The sequence below is a fragment of the Pleurodeles waltl genome, chromosome 7, assembly GCF_031143425.1.
Source record: "Pleurodeles waltl isolate 20211129_DDA chromosome 7, aPleWal1.hap1.20221129, whole genome shotgun sequence".
Lineage (NCBI taxonomy): Eukaryota > Metazoa > Chordata > Amphibia > Caudata > Salamandridae > Pleurodeles > Pleurodeles waltl.
In genome coordinates, this window is record NC_090446.1 from 151,805,525 (window position 1) to 151,822,635 (window position 17,111).

Sequence of the window (17,111 nt, forward strand, 5' to 3'; positions counted from 1 at the left end):
CGCCAACAGGCTGGCGGTGCTTCATCTCCCATTCTGACCACGGTGGTAAAGCCGCGGTCGCACCCCCGGGGCCGGCGGTGTCCCGCCGATTTTCCCCCGGCGGTGATAATCCGCCAGGGCAGCGCTGCAACCAGCGCTGCCCTGGGGATTATGACCCCCTTACCGCCAGCCTGTTTCTGGCGGTTTACACCGCCAGGAAGAGGCTGGCGGTAAGGGGTGTCCAGGGGCCCCCTAACAGGGCCCCGGCCTGCTTTTCACTGTCTGCATGGCAGACAGTGAAAAGCGCGACAGGTGCAACTGCACCCGTCGCACGGCCGCAACACCGCCGGCTCCATTTGGAGCCGGCTCCTGTGTTGCAGCCTCATTCCCGCTGGGCCGGCGGGCGCTAACATTGTTAGCGCCCGCCGGCCCAGCGGGAATGTTGGAATGCGGGCTGCGTTATTGTGGCCGCATGGCGGCCGCCGCCCGCCAAGGTCAGAATGACCGCCTATATTTCCAATATAGGATTCTATGATAAGGACCCTCTGAGCAGGGTAAAAAAAGATTGGCGAACAGATTTACGATTCACTACCATGTTCTCAGAGACACATTTGTGCTCCTCTATTGACCAATACCAAAGACTTGGGCTACCTTGAATCTTTAACGCAGTGTGGCTAAGTCAGGTAGCTTAGTCCAAATGAGACCTATACACTGACAACTGAGTCGAATGTAGACGCACATCTCTGGTTGTAATGTGATTAAGCTCTCACACGGATTACTGTTCGAACTATATAGTTTTCCCGTTGTTGTGCTGAATGCACACCAGTTAATGCTTCTGTTACTTTTTGGAATTAAGTAAATATTCACAAGATAGTGAGCACTGCGCCATCTGCACTTTGTTGAATTATTTATTGTCCAGTACATGGAACATGTATTGAAAAGATTGTCCATGTGGAGTTTTTCAATGAATACATTCAATATGTCTCACAATCAACACTAAAGCACAAGATTTTTTTTATTTATAAAGGGGGAGAGGTTTTGAGAGGGAAGGAAGGTGCATTTGAGGGAAGTTGGTTTTGTTGGAAATTTGCTTTGAAACTCCAAACAAATTTATATATTTTTTCAGTTGTTTTTATTTAGGCACAATCTGCAGATGTCTTCCTACAAATGAATCCCACTGCACAGTTGTGTGCAGCAAAGTTAAGTATTCCTAATGCGGTTTGAGTGTGAAGGGGTTAGTACATGTTCTTGCATAGTCATGCAAAGGTATCAGCAGATTCTGGGCCTCCTGTACAACAAACTGACGCATCGCTCACAATGCACCAGTTTGCTTGTGCCTCCCTGCGCCCCCTACCAACACCCTGGAAGCGCTTTATTGACAATACAGCGCACCATGGTGCATGTTAGCACAGCTGCGTCACAATTTCTGACGCAGTTGTGGCACTTTTCTGGACTAGCGTTAAAACATCTTAAGCTAGTCCACCAAAGCAGGCATTAAAAAATGATCCTAGAATGGCGCAGTGAAATCTTCTAGTTTTTACAGCGCCATTCCTGTGGGCCTCTTAGCGGGATAATGCCTCCCTTGCATACATTATACCAGGCCCAGGTATAATATGGCGCAAGGGTTTACAAACTGGTGCAATGGTACTGTTGTGCCAGTTTGTAAATATGGCACAGGGTAGGGGACTGTTCTGCGCCGCCGTAACAAAAAAACGTCACTACAGTGGCGCAAAGGGCTTGTAAATGAGCCCCTCTATGTCTTCCTCGTGTTGTTCTGCTGAGTTTTTCCTGTAAGGGAGACAGGTCTGTGATTTCTCCAATATGTCAAGATGGGCAGTGACTCAGCATTCTACTCTACCGTGGGAAAGGAAGATTTAGGCATGTCGTTCTGCCCCCCTGCCTTGTGGCATAGTTTGATGTGGTCTTCAGTGTTCTCTGTAAGCTGAAAGAAACCACAATCCCTTGGGTACTCTTGTGTACACTGGTCTAGGTGAGGCCAGCTGTCCCCCCAAGCACCAAGCAACTCTGAATGTCCTCCAGGTAAGGTATGAACATTGAATACACCAGACAGAGATTCTGGTTCTTCCACATTGTCATGCAGTTCCGAAGCAAGTAACTAAACAATGCATTAAGGGAGGTTCCTAACTGACAGTCACTCATTTTACAGCAGTTCAAATGATGCACATTTGCATTAGTTCAAGGTCTGCTTTTACAATCTCACGTTACACATCAGATTTCTAAAATAGGCCTACTGATCTGTGACTGCTTTGTTACCTCTCCCCACTCATTTAAAAAAGATCTGAGTATATGAGCATCAAGGTAAGAGAGAAGCACTGATGGTTGCATGGATAATCTATTCTTGCTCGAAAGACAAATGTTTGTCCCCAGTTGTTGTGAGGACCCCTTGTACCCAAATTGGTTCCCCCGTTTTAGTAGCTTCATTTCATATTTCATATTTTACACATTGTTAGCTGCATTGGTTTTTACATTGACATATTACACACTTTCTTTACATGATATTCTTCTAGGAATAAACTGTACAACATGCTTGTTTTGTTAGCCTTTTCTCGACATGTAATCAGAACATTTTATTCAAGACTAAGAACACTGTACACAATATCCTGGTTCTTGTGTTGCCCATTCAGGAGACAACTTCTAACATCAAGACATAGCATTACATCAGAACTGTGCTTCTAGCACAGTGTAGGTTTATTATATAAGTGATGCACTGACCCGAAGGGGGTAGAGGCGCTTTCCAGCTGCAATCATCCTGGGACAATTGATGATTCCGACATGCAGCTCCGATTGCACTAATCTTTCAGCTTCCTGAGAGAATCGTCATCCATACTGCAGGCTGACTCCTGTCACTATCACCTGGTATGATTCTAAGGCTAATCCGATAGATAGAGAAAGGCAGAAGGATGCACCCGCTATGCTCTCAGTATGGTCTTAAGGTTAGGTAGGAACCTCTAGCACCTCCAGAACTCATTTACCGTGGTTGGATTATTTATTGTGTTTTCCATGTTGTGAAAATCTATCTTGTATATCTCTTGTATTTTGGTCTGGGAACGCATAAGTAATCCAACGAAAGGGTGAGATCTGTTTCCGTGACTTCCCTGGGGAGTCAGCGTGACATGTTTAGGTTGCTGTACTCACCTTCCACCCTGGTAGGTTTTGAGGTTCAGGTGAGGCACTGTTAGCTAACCAGGAATCGGGTCAACATCCCCTGATGGTGTGGAAGGACTTAGCCCCCCACATTCTGAAGTTCTGTTGTTCGCAATACGCAGTCCTTTTATCTTAGTAGGAATCTTATAATACAGTCTTGCCTGATTAGTAATTAAATGACCATCTTCCAGCTGAAATTAAGTAAATTACCCGAAAGACAGCCAAAACTTCACATCCGAGTTATGGGGTGATTTTTTTTTATGGTTAAATCACCATGGCTGATTCTGCTATTCCTGTAAAATTATTTACAGTTCTTTTTTCTAACAATTTCTTTTTTTTATATAAATTGTTCTAATCTAAATTAAAAGAACTTCTAAAGCAGCGTTCTTGTTAATAACTCTGCCATTATTCTAAAGCAGAATATTTCTATGATTGTAAACAAGAAAACGCTATTCCATAGCAGGCTACTGGCATTATGGTGCACTCAGGAGGTCAGCATACAACACAACACAAAACAAAACAGCACTGGGAAAATATTAGAGTTTCCCTGCGTAGGCTTTAATAGATACATTGTGACTAAGAAGATTGAGCTTCAACTACTGTAACTAACTTTTGCAAGCCTTGTTTATCCTCTGTGTTTCAGAAAGCAGTGGTATGTTTTCAGCACTGCACAGGCGTGCCTGAATGCCTTTGTATCTATAAAAAAAGTGATGGATGAATGCTTGAATTAATCTCAGCCACTGGTAATTACTTGGGCCTCATCCCAATCCATCTTTATTTTGCACACCATGCCACTTCAATTTGGACCCCAGCATATACAAATTAGTATTGCCCCTGCTCCAGTGGGAACAATCCAGCTTGAACTAAAAGGCCAGGGCCTACCTGAACCAGCACACAAGCAACCCACAACTGGTTTTGCTCTTATTAGATCTCATCAGACAGGGGTAGCATTGCTCCAGTGGCACAGTGTGCACATGGCCCACACCTGGGCATACCAGTCCAACTTAGGGTGACACACTGAAATATACAAAAAGTTATATATGAAAAGCTTAAATTGATCTCAACCACTGGCAATTACTCATGCCGCATCCCAATCCATCATGATTTTGCACACCATGCCAACTCAGTTTGGACCCAGTGATATGCATATCAGTCTTGACTCTGCTTCAGTGGGAACACTCAAGCACAAACTGTCAGGCTAGGTCATCCCTGAACTAGAACACAAGCAACCCAAGACTGATTTGGATATGGCTGGGTACAAACTGAGGTGGCATGGTGTGGAAAATAAAGATGAACTGGGATCCCTCCTCGAGTCATTACCAGTGGCCTAGATTAATTCAAGAACTCCATCCAGCACTTTTTTGTGTACTTTTATCTGTCGCCACAAGTGGGAAGGTATGCCTAGACATGGGTCCAGTGTATACTGTGTCACTGGAACCAAGCTGTACCTGGCTGATGAGCCATAACTGGTCCTGGGTTGCTTTTGTTCCGGTTCAAAAAGGAACTGGCCTGGCAGTTTGGGCTGCACCGTTCCCAATGGGGTACGGCCAAGGCTGATTTCCATATGGTTGGGTCTAAACTGCGGTGGCATGATGTGAAAAATAACTATGGCTTGGGATGTGACTTGAGTGATTTCCAGTGGCTGAGATTAATTCAAGGATTCCATCCATCATTTTTTTGTATACTTTAGTGTGTCACCGTAAGTAGAACGGATATGCTCAGACATGAGTTAAATGCACATTGTGTCACTGGACAAGCTGTACTAGGCTGATGAGCCATAACTAGGGCAAAACAAATCCTGGGTTGATTGTGTTCCAATTTAGGGTGGACCTGGCCTGGTAGTTTGGGCTGCACTATTCTCACTGCAAGAGGGTCAAGACTGATTTGCAGATGGGTGGGTCCAAACTGTAGTGGCATGGTGTACAAAATAACAATATACTAGGATGCAGCCTAGTGATTACTAGTGACTGTTATTAGTTCAGACCTTCCATCCATCACGCTTTTGTATATTTATGTATTCATCTATTTTAGATATTTATATAGAGGGACTTAACCACATACTAAAGAGCGAATAGATCACATTAAAATCGAAAGTAGGAAAACCAATAATTCATAACAAGTAGCAAGTGATCAGAAGATTTGAACAGGAAATTAGATTGATTTAAGCGTAGGAAGTGGGATTTGAAGAGCTTGTGAAAGCCACGTGGACTGACGTTTTTGAAACATAGCTGACTTTTTCTACATCAAAACCAAGATAATTTATGAGGATCTCCTTTCAAATGTCAAAAATCCTTATAACATACCAGATATATTTACAAATGACGCATACCACGTCCCTCTCATCTTACACTAAGAGCAGTATTCACATAAACTAATAAATGTTTAACCACATTGTCAAGAGACCTAACTGATCCATTACACATAAGCAAATCAAGATTTCTTCCAGAAAGCGGCTCACATACAACTCATGTTCTGTGTTTAATTGGAGCCAGTGGTTTGCAGGTCTGGTCCACTCACTGTTTGGGACAGGCACTTATTTTTCCTCATCGGATATTTCCTGAGAGCAAGACAGCAGAAAACAAACAGGGGGAATAATGAGAATGAGAAAGACAGAAAACTGTCAAAAAGGGAAAAAGTAGTAACCTGCAACAGTGAGATAAAAGGCAAGGGTGCCTGTTAGTCGATTAAGAAGCCATGAGATAGAGTCCAGACTATGCAGCCTTGGTATTCGGTGCACTGACATGTTATAATGCCAGACACAGGCTTCTGAGCAGAACTTCGAGCGCCAACACTCACTCTTTTACGAATTAGGCACTGGCTATGCTGCAAATCTTACACTGCATAATCAAAATTCTGGATGGAGGTGATTTTTGTTTATGATTTCACTATTCACACATAAACCTTAAGTCGAGATGTCATTCAAGTTTAATTGATCTTTTATTCTTCTTGTTTTTCCAAAGTGGGTTAAATCCATGCAATACTTTTTAATGCCAGCCGATGCGTTTCATCCCCATTGAGACTTACTCAAGGCATTAGTGTTGGAGGTATCACATTTATTCCTACATAATTGTATCGCTACACAAATACATTTTTTTACCAATTTTATCAGAATTGTTTGAATAGACTCGCGTGTACATTGCTTGTTGCCCCAGAAGGATGTACATAAAGCCCCTCCCCTCTGAAACTCCAGACAGCATGTATATTGCCCTCACTGGAAGCTAGGGTTACATTTAAAATGACCTGCATAATATATAAGGCTACCCATGCTGGCTCCCTTCTTATTTAAATGATTATCTACAAATCACTGAAAGGCAGAGAGCTCCCACAACTCTGGAAATACCTAAAGAAGAAAAGGCGTAGTCTCAACTAAGCCTTCACATCTTTGGAAACCATATGATGGGATCCCATCAAAGAACATATATAACTAAACTTGAACCCCTCTTAAAGAAATAATTTAAATTGTATCTCTTCAAACTATCTCTTGCAATTAAATTCCACCTTCCTTTGTTATCCTATATATCTTCTCCTTTCCTATAGCGCTGATATGTATTTACTGTTGAATTAGTTCACTGTACAGCTCACCAGTGTCCCAGACGCTAGCTCTGTGCTATAAAAAAGAATAAGAACTAACCAAATACACAAGTAGGAAACCGAAGAACATACCTAAGGGCCATATGTACGAAAGCTTTTTCCCATAGACACAGAATGGGTAAAATCCTTTGGTACATCTGGCCCTAAATCTCTTTAGAGGTAAAGAGGAGTTTAGGAAGAGTTAAGCTAATACAAATACATCTGCAAAAGAGGAAGACCACTACTATTCATAAACCACACTTCTAAGGTCACCACTGCCCTGAATAATAAACGTGTTAAGTGCACTCTAGCCCAGTCCTGGACTTATTCTAGTACCACACAAGGCTATTCACGGGTACTGCAACACACTCCCATAGAAAATAGTGGAGGCAGGGACTTAATATAACACCTTGTAGGAAATAATATGAAAATACTTATATTATTCCGAATTTTATATCATGTATATATACACATATTTGTTTTGCATGAAAAATTATTAAAATATTTTATTAGGTTAAAAATAATTAGTTATCTTATTAAAAAATATAAAAGTGTAATACTTTTATTACCTCTTCATTTTCTCTTCCTCGTCCCATTCCGATCTACGGGGGGTGAGTGTGCCCATTCACTCCTTCGTCAGGTCCTGTTAAGCTGTTTCTTCACATTCTATGAAAGGGAAAAGGTCATAGAGTATATGCCCCCTCCCCTTCCTGTGGAGGATCCTGTTTTTGCGTGTGCAAACAACCCGTCTTTTGGATTGTGTAGGGCTGCATTGGCACCCGTGGCCTTCTCCTTATTAAAGGGCCCTTTTTTGCAATGACATGGCGGACTGTGGCTTGGGCCCCCCTCCCTTTCCTGGGTGGTTGCTAAGGGCACTGCTGAGTTGTGCCTGTAGTGGCCTTGCCTTTCTCCTCTCTCTTATTAGTGTGAATTACAGTGGCTCCTCCTTTCCTCTTTTTTATCAATTCTCCCTCAGGGTGCCTAGTTGACTTCCTGAGGGTCTTTGCCTTTCTTTTCAGGCTTTTTGATGGTTGTTCCTTGGGTCCTTTTTTGTTATTTATACTGTTCCTTCTATTGAAGGGCATATTCTTTGCCTGCTTGACCATGGGGAAGTATACACAGAAGAACAACAATCTTCACCTGACAGGCCGCCTCCAGGGGTCCGTGAGGGGGGTATTCAACATCGTTCCCCTCCTGTTTCTGGGGTGTATCTCCATGATATGATTTGGAAGCTGTCTGAGGCCTATAATAAGCATCAAGGAAAAGCGTCACCCTTCTCTCCTGCCTCTTCCTCAGGGTCTGCCTGGTCGGTTTCCTCTCCATCTCCTGTTTCATCCTGGCCCTGTCTGGATTATGATGAAGAGGATCAAGGTTTTCTAGCTGCTGCTTCTTCTAGGGGGAAATATATTCTGAAGGAGGACTAGGAGCTTGTGGTGTCGTACTTGTCTTCCAATCTTCAGCTTCCTGCAGATTTGGAGCAGCCCCGCACTAGTGAAGAATGGTTCCATCTGTTTTAGCATCCTTACGTTCTTAAACTTCCAATCACTCCTGCTGTTCATTCTTTGTTGCAGCGTGAATGGAGAGATCCTAATAGAGTCTCAATGCCTTGTGTCATGGGATGGCTCTATCCTTTGTCTCCAGGGTAGACTGCAGTTCGCCAGCTCCTCACAGTGGATCCTCTGATTACCAATCTCACACGGAAGTCTTCTTTGTTGTCTGAGGATTTAACACTGAGTGACCCAGTGGATAAGAAGGTGGAGGCTGCTGTGAAGAGATCTCACGCTGGCCTCAGTCTTCCCTTGCAGTCTGAGATTCATGGGGTTTATGCGGCTCAGTTGTTAGTCAAGGAATTCCAATCTCTTTTTTCTGCTATTCAGGAGGGAGAAGATTTTTCTGACTTTTTGGGCTGTATGGAGGTGAAGGCTAAGTTTCATTCTGATATAGCCTTTGATTCTGTTCAGGCTTCAGTGATGCCCACAACCAGTTTTGTTTCTGCAAGGTGTTCGAAAGTGGACTCCTCTCAAAAGAATTGTTTGTTCCGTATGACTTTTAGGGGTAGTAAACTATTTGGCGATGAACTGGTGAAGGTCATCAGGAAGTCTTTCGAAAGTCAAAAACATGTCCAGCCATTCCGCCACAAACCGAAGTCCTGGGAAAGCAGCAGACAACGTCCAGCTCAGTTCAGAAAGCGGAGGACTGATTTAAAGCAGAATAGCTCCCCGTTCCAGTGTAAGGGTTCCCAGTCTGGTGGTTCCTCCTGTCCATTTAGTGCTAAGGGTGGTTCTAAACAGCCTTCCTGACTAGTCCGTCCCACCTTTCTGTCCAGTAGGGGGGCACCTGGGTTAGTTCTTTGGAGTTTGGAAGACTTGGATTTCCGACAGTTGGGTTCTTCAGCTTGTGACTCACAGTGTATCTCTGAATGGTTCCCTTGAGTTTCCATAACCCCATTCCTTTCTGACCACCTGGCTTCGAGATCCAGCAAAGAAGTTAGCCCTGGAAGAAAGTGTTGCCTCACGTGTCCTGAAATAGGCCCCCGTCACAGGTCCACCTAAGAAACAGGGTTGCGGTTGTTATTCCTGTGTGTTCCTGTTACTGCTGGTGCAGCTACACCAGACAGTATGTTTCTGAACAGGAAGGTCACTGGGGAATGTTTGCACGATCATAGACCTGTGTTTCCTGAACGGCTATCTTCTGACTCTGCGCTTCAGGATGAACACTTTGCAGGAGGTAATGCCTATGATGTCTCCGGGGGATTAACTGTCCAAGATCGAACTTCAGGCTGCATATATCTATGTTCTGATGGATCCTGTCTCCCAGCAGTTTGTGAGGTTTGCCATGGGTTCCCTGCACTGGCAGCTCCTGGTGCTCCCATTCGGCCTGAAGTCCTCTCCCTGAATTTTCACCAAGGTTTTGGCCCCAGTAATGGGCCTTCTTTATTCTCAGGGTGTGTTGGTCCATCCATATCTTAACGATCTTCTGATTCATGCCCCCTCTCTGGAGAAATCCCTGCTAGACACTGCCAGCACTGTCTCTGTTTTGAACGACTTTGGTTTCCTGATCAACCCCTCCAAATCTCACCTGGTCCCTTCTCAGAGGTTGGAATATATTGGGGCATCTTTCAACTCGATTCAGAGGACGTTGTCCCTTCCCGAATCCAGGAATGCCATTCGTAGTCTGTTAAGGGTCCGGGAAGCCTCTGGGAGGGTTTGGACACAGCTTCAGGGACAGATGGTAAGCGGGGGTTTAATTTTGAGTTTTCGCCCCCTACTTACCTGGACCTTTTTTGTCTCTGTTGTTATTTTTCTGCTGTTGTCACTCCTATTTTTGTGTTTGAGGTGGTGACATTGGACATTGTACCTTGGGCCCCCCTTAACTTGGTCCAATTGTGCATCACATCCTGCTCCCCTAGACCCCAGCATGGGGCGATTTCAAGTCTGTGTTTCCATCTGGCAGGAACTGGACTGGTGGTTGAATCCTCCTTCTTTGGAACACAGCTTACCGCTTCGCTATCCAGATCCTCTGATTCTGACTACTGCAGCTTGGGATGGGGGTGGGGTTGTGTTGAGAGATCTCACTGCTTAGGCTCTCTGGATCAAGGCGGAGAGTTTGAGTGCATCCTATTGGAAGGATTCGAGTAGTGTTTGGAATGCCCTACTGTTCTTCTCAGACAACATCCGGGGCCACTTAGTGATAGTCCGTGTGGACAACAAGGTGGCAATGTCTCACATCAATCGCCGGCTTGGCACCAGGTCCTCCTCCCTCAACGTTCTTGCTCACCTCATTGTGTCCTTGGCGAAGACCAACCTTCTACGGTGGAGGGCCATCCACATTCAGGGGGTGTTGAATTGTCAGGCGGATATGGTGAGTCAGGCATTCCCAACCTCCCTGGAATTTGTTCTCGCCCCTTCAGTGCTCACCCAGATTTGCAGTCTTTGGGGCATCCCAGTGGTGGATCTTTTTGCTACTCCTTTGAATGCCAAGATTCCACTCTTTTTCTCCAGGTTCCTGTCTCCGGGTGCCCTGGGGGGGCGATGCCCTGACCAGTCCTTGACCTCCAGGTCTTCTCTACGCTTTCCCTATGATTACTCTGATCCAGTGTTTTCTGACTCATCTGCTCTGGGAATCAGCGGCGGTAATGGTGGTCCTTCCTTGTTGGGTTCAGAGGACTTGGTTCCCTCTTCTCAGGCTTCTGGCTTTGGAGCCAGAGTGGCTTCTTTCCCTGGAGCCATCCCCACTATCCATCCCTCTTCTTCCTCTGAAGACTCTGGCCAAGTTGTGTCTCTCGGTCTGGAGATTGAGAGGGAGGGTCTCATGAAGAAGGGTCTCTCTCTGCAGGTGTCCCATTCTCTTCAGTCTTCTAAGCACCTCTCCATGAACAGGGCATATGCACATCATTGGAGTTCCTTTGCTAAATGGTGCAAGGTAAGGTCTGTGTCTCCTGTGTCTGCTCCAACCACTTAGATGTTTCAGTTTCTTCAGGGGAGATTTGATAAGGGCCTCTCAATTGCTACCCTTAAACTTCAGTGGTGCTCTATTAAGACTTTTTGGGGCCCTTGGGATAATCTGTTTTCTATCAAGTGCATGGCCTCTAGGTTGTTCTGGGGTTTCCATCTTCTTCGGTCTAAGCTCTGTGAACCTTTTCCGCCTTGGGATCTCCCTCTGGTCCTTTCTCATTTGAAGTCCTCTCTGTATGAGCCTTTGACGTTGGTGTCCCTTAAGCTCCAGACCTTGAAGCGCTTTTTTTGGTGGCCATTACTATGGCCAGATGTTTGGGGGAACTTAATAGCCTGGTTTGTCGCCAACCTTACCTGCATGTCTTTGATGGTAGGGTAATTCTTTCTCTGGACCCTACGTTACTGCCAAAGGTGTATTCCTTCTTTCACTGTGAACAGGAAATTGTTGTCCCGATTTTGCTCCAGGATGCTTTGGTCTCTGATCCTTCTTTGTCTCTGTTGGATGTGGTCCGTGCTTTAAAGATTCATCTTGTTCTGTCTTTGGAGTTTTGCCACTCTGAGAGACTTTCTCTCAACTTTGGTCCTGTCAGGAAGGCAAGAAACCTTCCTCATCTACGTTTGTTGAAGACAGTGATTTTTTTTCCGCTTGCCAGGCTCTGGGCAGGGAGGTCCTGGGTGAGGTGAAGGCCCATTCTACACAGGGTATGGCTGCCTCTTGGGAGGAGTAGTCTGGTGTTCCCCTCAGGGAAATATGGTAGGCCTCCACTTGGTCCTCTAATTCTACCTGCATTACAAATTTCAGGTTGCATCTGGCACAGGGTTCAGAGTTGTCTTTTGGTTGTGGACTCTGTATGGCAGCTAACTCCTCCTCTTAGCATGCTTCTGTTGCCGCTGTTTTCCTTTGGGGGTTCTGTTTCTGTCCTGGGGGCTTTTTTGGAACTGATTCTTGTTTGCATTTTGTATGCTAAATAAAGTTTGCATTGCAATTCTTTCCTGTGTTTCTTGTGGTTCCTTGGGAGGTCTGAAACAGGTCTTGCTTGGGCATTCCTCCATGTAGTTCAGCATGGGACGAGGAAGGGAAGATGAGGAGGTAATGCTTGGATTACTTACCGGTAATCTTCATTACTCAGATTCTTCCTTCCTTGTTCCATTCCGTACGTCCCTCCCTACCCTCCCTGGTCTTTCATCAGCCTGCAGTTTGGTGCTTGGTGATAAACAGGATGTTCCACGGGGAGGTGAGGGGCTATATACTCTATGACCTTTTCCCTTTCATAGGTAGGGAAGAAACAGCTTTACAGGACGTGACGAGGGAGTGAATGGGCACACTCACTCCACGTAGTTCTGAAAGGGACGAGGAAGGAAGAATCGGAGTAATGAAGATTACCAGTAAGTTATCCAAGCATTAAAAATGTAAATGTAATTTAAAGTTAATAAATACAACTTTTGATTACATTTAATAAATATTATCTACAAATGAAATTGCTAGGTAGAGTGGTTTTATATTATATCTTGTTTAAAAAATAATATTCATAAAATAAATTTACATAGTTAAATTATTTAATTACTTAAAAAAGACTTATATTGAAAAGGTAATAAGCTCTAGCATTTTATTTTATTAGTTTTAGGGTGAAAATATATTTTTTAGTTTGTTTTACGGTTATATTTTACAATACACTTTTTTTTTTAAGTGACAAACTTTAATCATTCTCTCTATTCTTTTGCACAGAGAGATCTCTCCACCACGGTGGCAAAGACCTCCACCACAGGTACAAGCAGAATCTTTATACTTGTAAATTTAGTTCTGCCCCCAGTTTCAGAGGGTGGATGCATGTAAGTCTACACTTTGGAGTACATTTTCTCTTGAAATGGTGAGCAGCCAAGCATAGCAAATTTACTCCAAACTCTAAAGTAAATTTATAAGTGTAAATTTACCTTTGTGATGAAGACCTGTAGTCTATAAAACATGCTCACGTACAGAATTCACACCAATGCTTAATTTGAGCTAGTGGTTTCCAGGACTTGGCACCGGCACTTAGTTGTCAAAACCGGGCACTTATGACAGCCCGCCAAAAAGTGGCAATGTTTGTCTAATTTTGTGATGAGCATACAGGGAGTGCAGAATTATTAGGCAAGTTGTATTTTTGAGGATTAATGTTATTATTGAACAACAACCATGTTCTCAATGAACCCAAAAAACTCATTAATATCAAAGCTGAATATTTTTGGAAGTAGTTTTTAGTTTGTTTTTAGTTTTAGCTATGTTAGGGGGATATCTGTGTGTGCAGGTGACTATTACTGTGCATAATTATTAGGCAACTTAACCAAAAAAATATATATACCCATTTCAATTATTTATTATTACCAGTGAAACCAATATAACATCTCAACATTCACAAATATACATTTCTGACATTCAAAAACAAAACAAAAACAAATCAGTGACCAATATAGCCACCTTTCTTTGCAAGGACACTCAAAAGCCTGCCATCCATGGATTCTGTCAGTGTTTTGATCTGTTCACCATCAACATTGCGTGCAGCAGCAACCACAGCCTCCCAGACACTGTTCAGAGAGGTGTACTGTTTTCCCTCCTTGTAAATCTCACATTTGATGATGGACCACAGGTTCTCAATGGGGTTCAGATCAGGTGAACAAGGAGGCCATGTCATTAGATTTCCTTCTTTTATACCCTTTCTTGCCAGCCACGCTGTGGAGTACTTGGACGCGTGTGATGGAGCATTGTCCTGCATGAAAATCATGTTTTTCTTGAAGGATGCAGACTTCTTCCTGTACCACTGCTTGAAGAAGGTGTCTTCCAGGAACTGGCAGTAGGACTGGGAGTTGAGCTTGACTCCATCCTCAACCCGAAAAGGCCCCACAAGCTCATCTTTGATGATACCAGCCCAAACCAGTACTCCACCTCCACCTTGCTGGCGTCTGAGTCGGACTGGAGCTCTCTGCCCTTTACCAATCCAGCCACGGGCCCATCCATCTGGCCCATCAAGACTCACTCTCATTTCATCAGTCCATAAAACCTTAGAAAAATCAGTCTTGAGATATTTCTTGGCCCAGTCTTGACGTTTCAGCTTGTGTGTCTTGTTCAGTGGTGGTCGTCTTTCAGCCTTTCTTACCTTGGCCATGTCTCTGAGTATTGCACACCTTGTGCTTTTGGGCACTCCAGTGATGTTGCAGCTCTGAAATATGGCCAAACTGGTGGCAAGTGGCATCGTGGCAGCTGCACGCTTGACTTTTCTCAGTTCATGGGCAGTTATTTTGCGCCTTGGTTTTTCCACACGCTTGTTGCGACCCTGTTGACTATTTTGAATGAAACGCTTGATTGTTCGATGATCACGCTTCAGAAGCTTTGCAATTTTAAGAGTGCTGCATCCCTCTGCAAGATATCTCACTATTTTTGACTTTTCTGAGCCTGTCAAGTCCTTCTTTGGACCCATTTTGCCAAAGGAAAGGAAGTTGCCTAATAATTATGCACACCTGATATAGGGTGTTGATGTCATTAGACCACACCCCTTCTCATTACAGAGATGCACATCACCTAATATGCTTAATTGGTAGTAGGCTTTCGAGCCTATACAGCTTGGAGTAAGACAACATGCATAAAGAGGATGATGTGGTCAAAATACTCATTTGCCTAATAATTCTGCACTCCCTGTAGGCGTATTAGTAAAGTCAATGGCAGCACTGGTAGAGGCAATGGGTGGTGCAAGCTGCAGTGGCCCACTGACAAGGGACCTGGCACTTATGTTTTTACAAATTAAGCACTGATTCACTCCAAGGCTATTTGACAATCATGCAGGCTTTGAAAGTGCATTTACCTAATTCCATCCTATGCTTTTTTGGCCACAAAACAATTATTTGTAATTTATTTCATGCTGGTACAATTTACATGCCTCCATTGTTCATGGTTGATGGTTGATGGTTTGTTAATACATTTTAATTGTCTTTAAGAACTCCAAAAGTGTTTGTCCCTAAACTTCCATCAGAGCCACCACTGCTTTAAGTTAGTGATCTATGTTTCAGATTGGGTGAGTGGCCCTTCCTTATATATCACGTAGATGCCCTACACCTCTCCAAACAGCCTGGCCTAAAAAATATGTTATGGAAAGTAGAAACATACATGTAACCAATGTGGTCCCCATACCATGACAGGAGAACTTCCTGCTCTTCTGAAGCCCATTATGCATCTTTGGAAGATGTTGTTTTTTCCGCATGGTAGTCATCTTGTGTGGGAGCAACAGATTCTTGTGCAGCCTGTTCACTTTGAATCGAGTGTGTCCACGCAACTGCTTGCCTCTGCACCTGCATGTAAAAAATAAATTGCAGATTCAGTATATGCGTAGGCAATTGCAATTAGATCCAACTCAGGCATCGCAGATGGAATAGCATTTGTTGTTGCTCTGCTTGCGACATGGACTACTTTTTATACCATTTATTTAGGCCAATGTTGGATGAACATTTAGGCCTGATATAATAGTGCTTCTATCAACACTAAAAGAGTGGTCAGTCAAACAATTTATAAGAAACTAGTGTTTATCATCAGAGATGAATTGGAATAGACCCAAAACCCCATGTTTTAGAGGTTTATCCTACAAAGTCTTGTTGTTTCCTATCAAGCCCAATTCTGTACTGTTCCAGAGATCTCTCTTTGGGGAGAACATTGGGGTGCAGAAATTACTAACCTACTTTTTTGCCAACTCCACATCTACTCTTGCATTTTCTTGATTCCATTAAATGGTCATTTTCCTTCTCTTTGATAATTATTTTGTTGAACGTTCAAGAGAAGCTTATAGTGCTCAGTCTATGTCAATCTTTACAATAAAAATAATAATATGAGGACTTAATGTAGAGTTGGGTAGTAGTAAGAAATCCTCGGACTCCTGGTAGTAGTGCTAAGTCTGGAAGAGAAATCACCAGTGTAATTTCCTTTATCACTTAGATAGTATGGCGGAGAACATTCTGCAGCTGAATTCTCCTCCAGACTAAGGGCCAGAGAATATCGGTCCGAGGACTGCCAATGCCGCAGTGGCGGTCAGACCGCCACAGTTGCAGGGGTCTGACCACCTCATTGCAAGGTTGGCGGGCAGAACCGCCAAACCACCGCCGTCCCTGCCAGGATCCTGACAGCCTGACGGCAGGTGCAGGTTGTAATCAGCCAGGGTGGCACTGAACGCAGAGCCTCCCTGCTGATTAAAACCTGATTCTCTGCCACAAAAAGGCTGGCGGAGAACAGGTACAGGGGGCCACTGTGCAGACAGTGCGCATTTTGAGGGTGCTGGTGCCCCCTGCATGCAGCAGCATTGCAGATAGCTCAATTATGAGCCAGCAACAATGCTTTCACCACTTTTCTGATGAGCTGACCAGCGGAAACCTTGGTTTCCACCGGTCAGCCCTGCAGGAAAGTCTTAATGGGGCCAGCGGGGAGGATGCAAGCATGGCGGCAACCACCCCGTCTGGAGTTTGGTGGATGCGTGTTTCTATCTACTACACTCATAAAAGGGCCCTAAGACCTTCTTCTAGAATTTAAAGTAGTTTGCCCTTGGGAAGATCCAGTACGGAAATATCCAGTTGCTATCTAACACTGAAAATGTACATGTTTATAAGGCCTCTCAATTTTGGGTTGATCAGGGAAATGAAACTTTTGGATTATAATGTGCTTCCCTCAGGATCACAGTTTAACCAACTGGTGAAGACCGTTTTAGGAACCATATCTAAAATATCCACATATAACAATGAAACCAGAGGCCTACATCTCTCCTTAAGGAGCCTGTTGGGTATGGACTGTGTGTTAGCTAACTTTTTCGATGGGAAATTTATAGTATTCCTTACCTAGAATTTTACTTAAAAGGCAACATTGACAGAACAGAAAGCTAAAATGTGATTTTCTCGAATATTATTTCTGCTAAATTCCCCAAACAAAAAAGTATT

At 43.9% G+C, this 17,111-nt stretch overlaps 1 protein-coding gene across 1 annotated transcript in view; it reads right to left on the reverse strand.

Annotated features, from left to right (window-relative positions):
* The window catches only part of ZNF831 (zinc finger protein 831), a 413,436-nt gene that overhangs the window by 237,827 nt on the left and 158,498 nt on the right, over nt 1-17,111 (reverse strand). Inside the window, exon 4 of the mRNA XM_069243423.1 lies at nt 15,328-15,485. Within this exon, the coding sequence (XP_069099524.1) occupies nt 15,328-15,485 (158 nt within the window). The remainder of the gene's footprint in view (nt 1-15,327; nt 15,486-17,111) is intronic.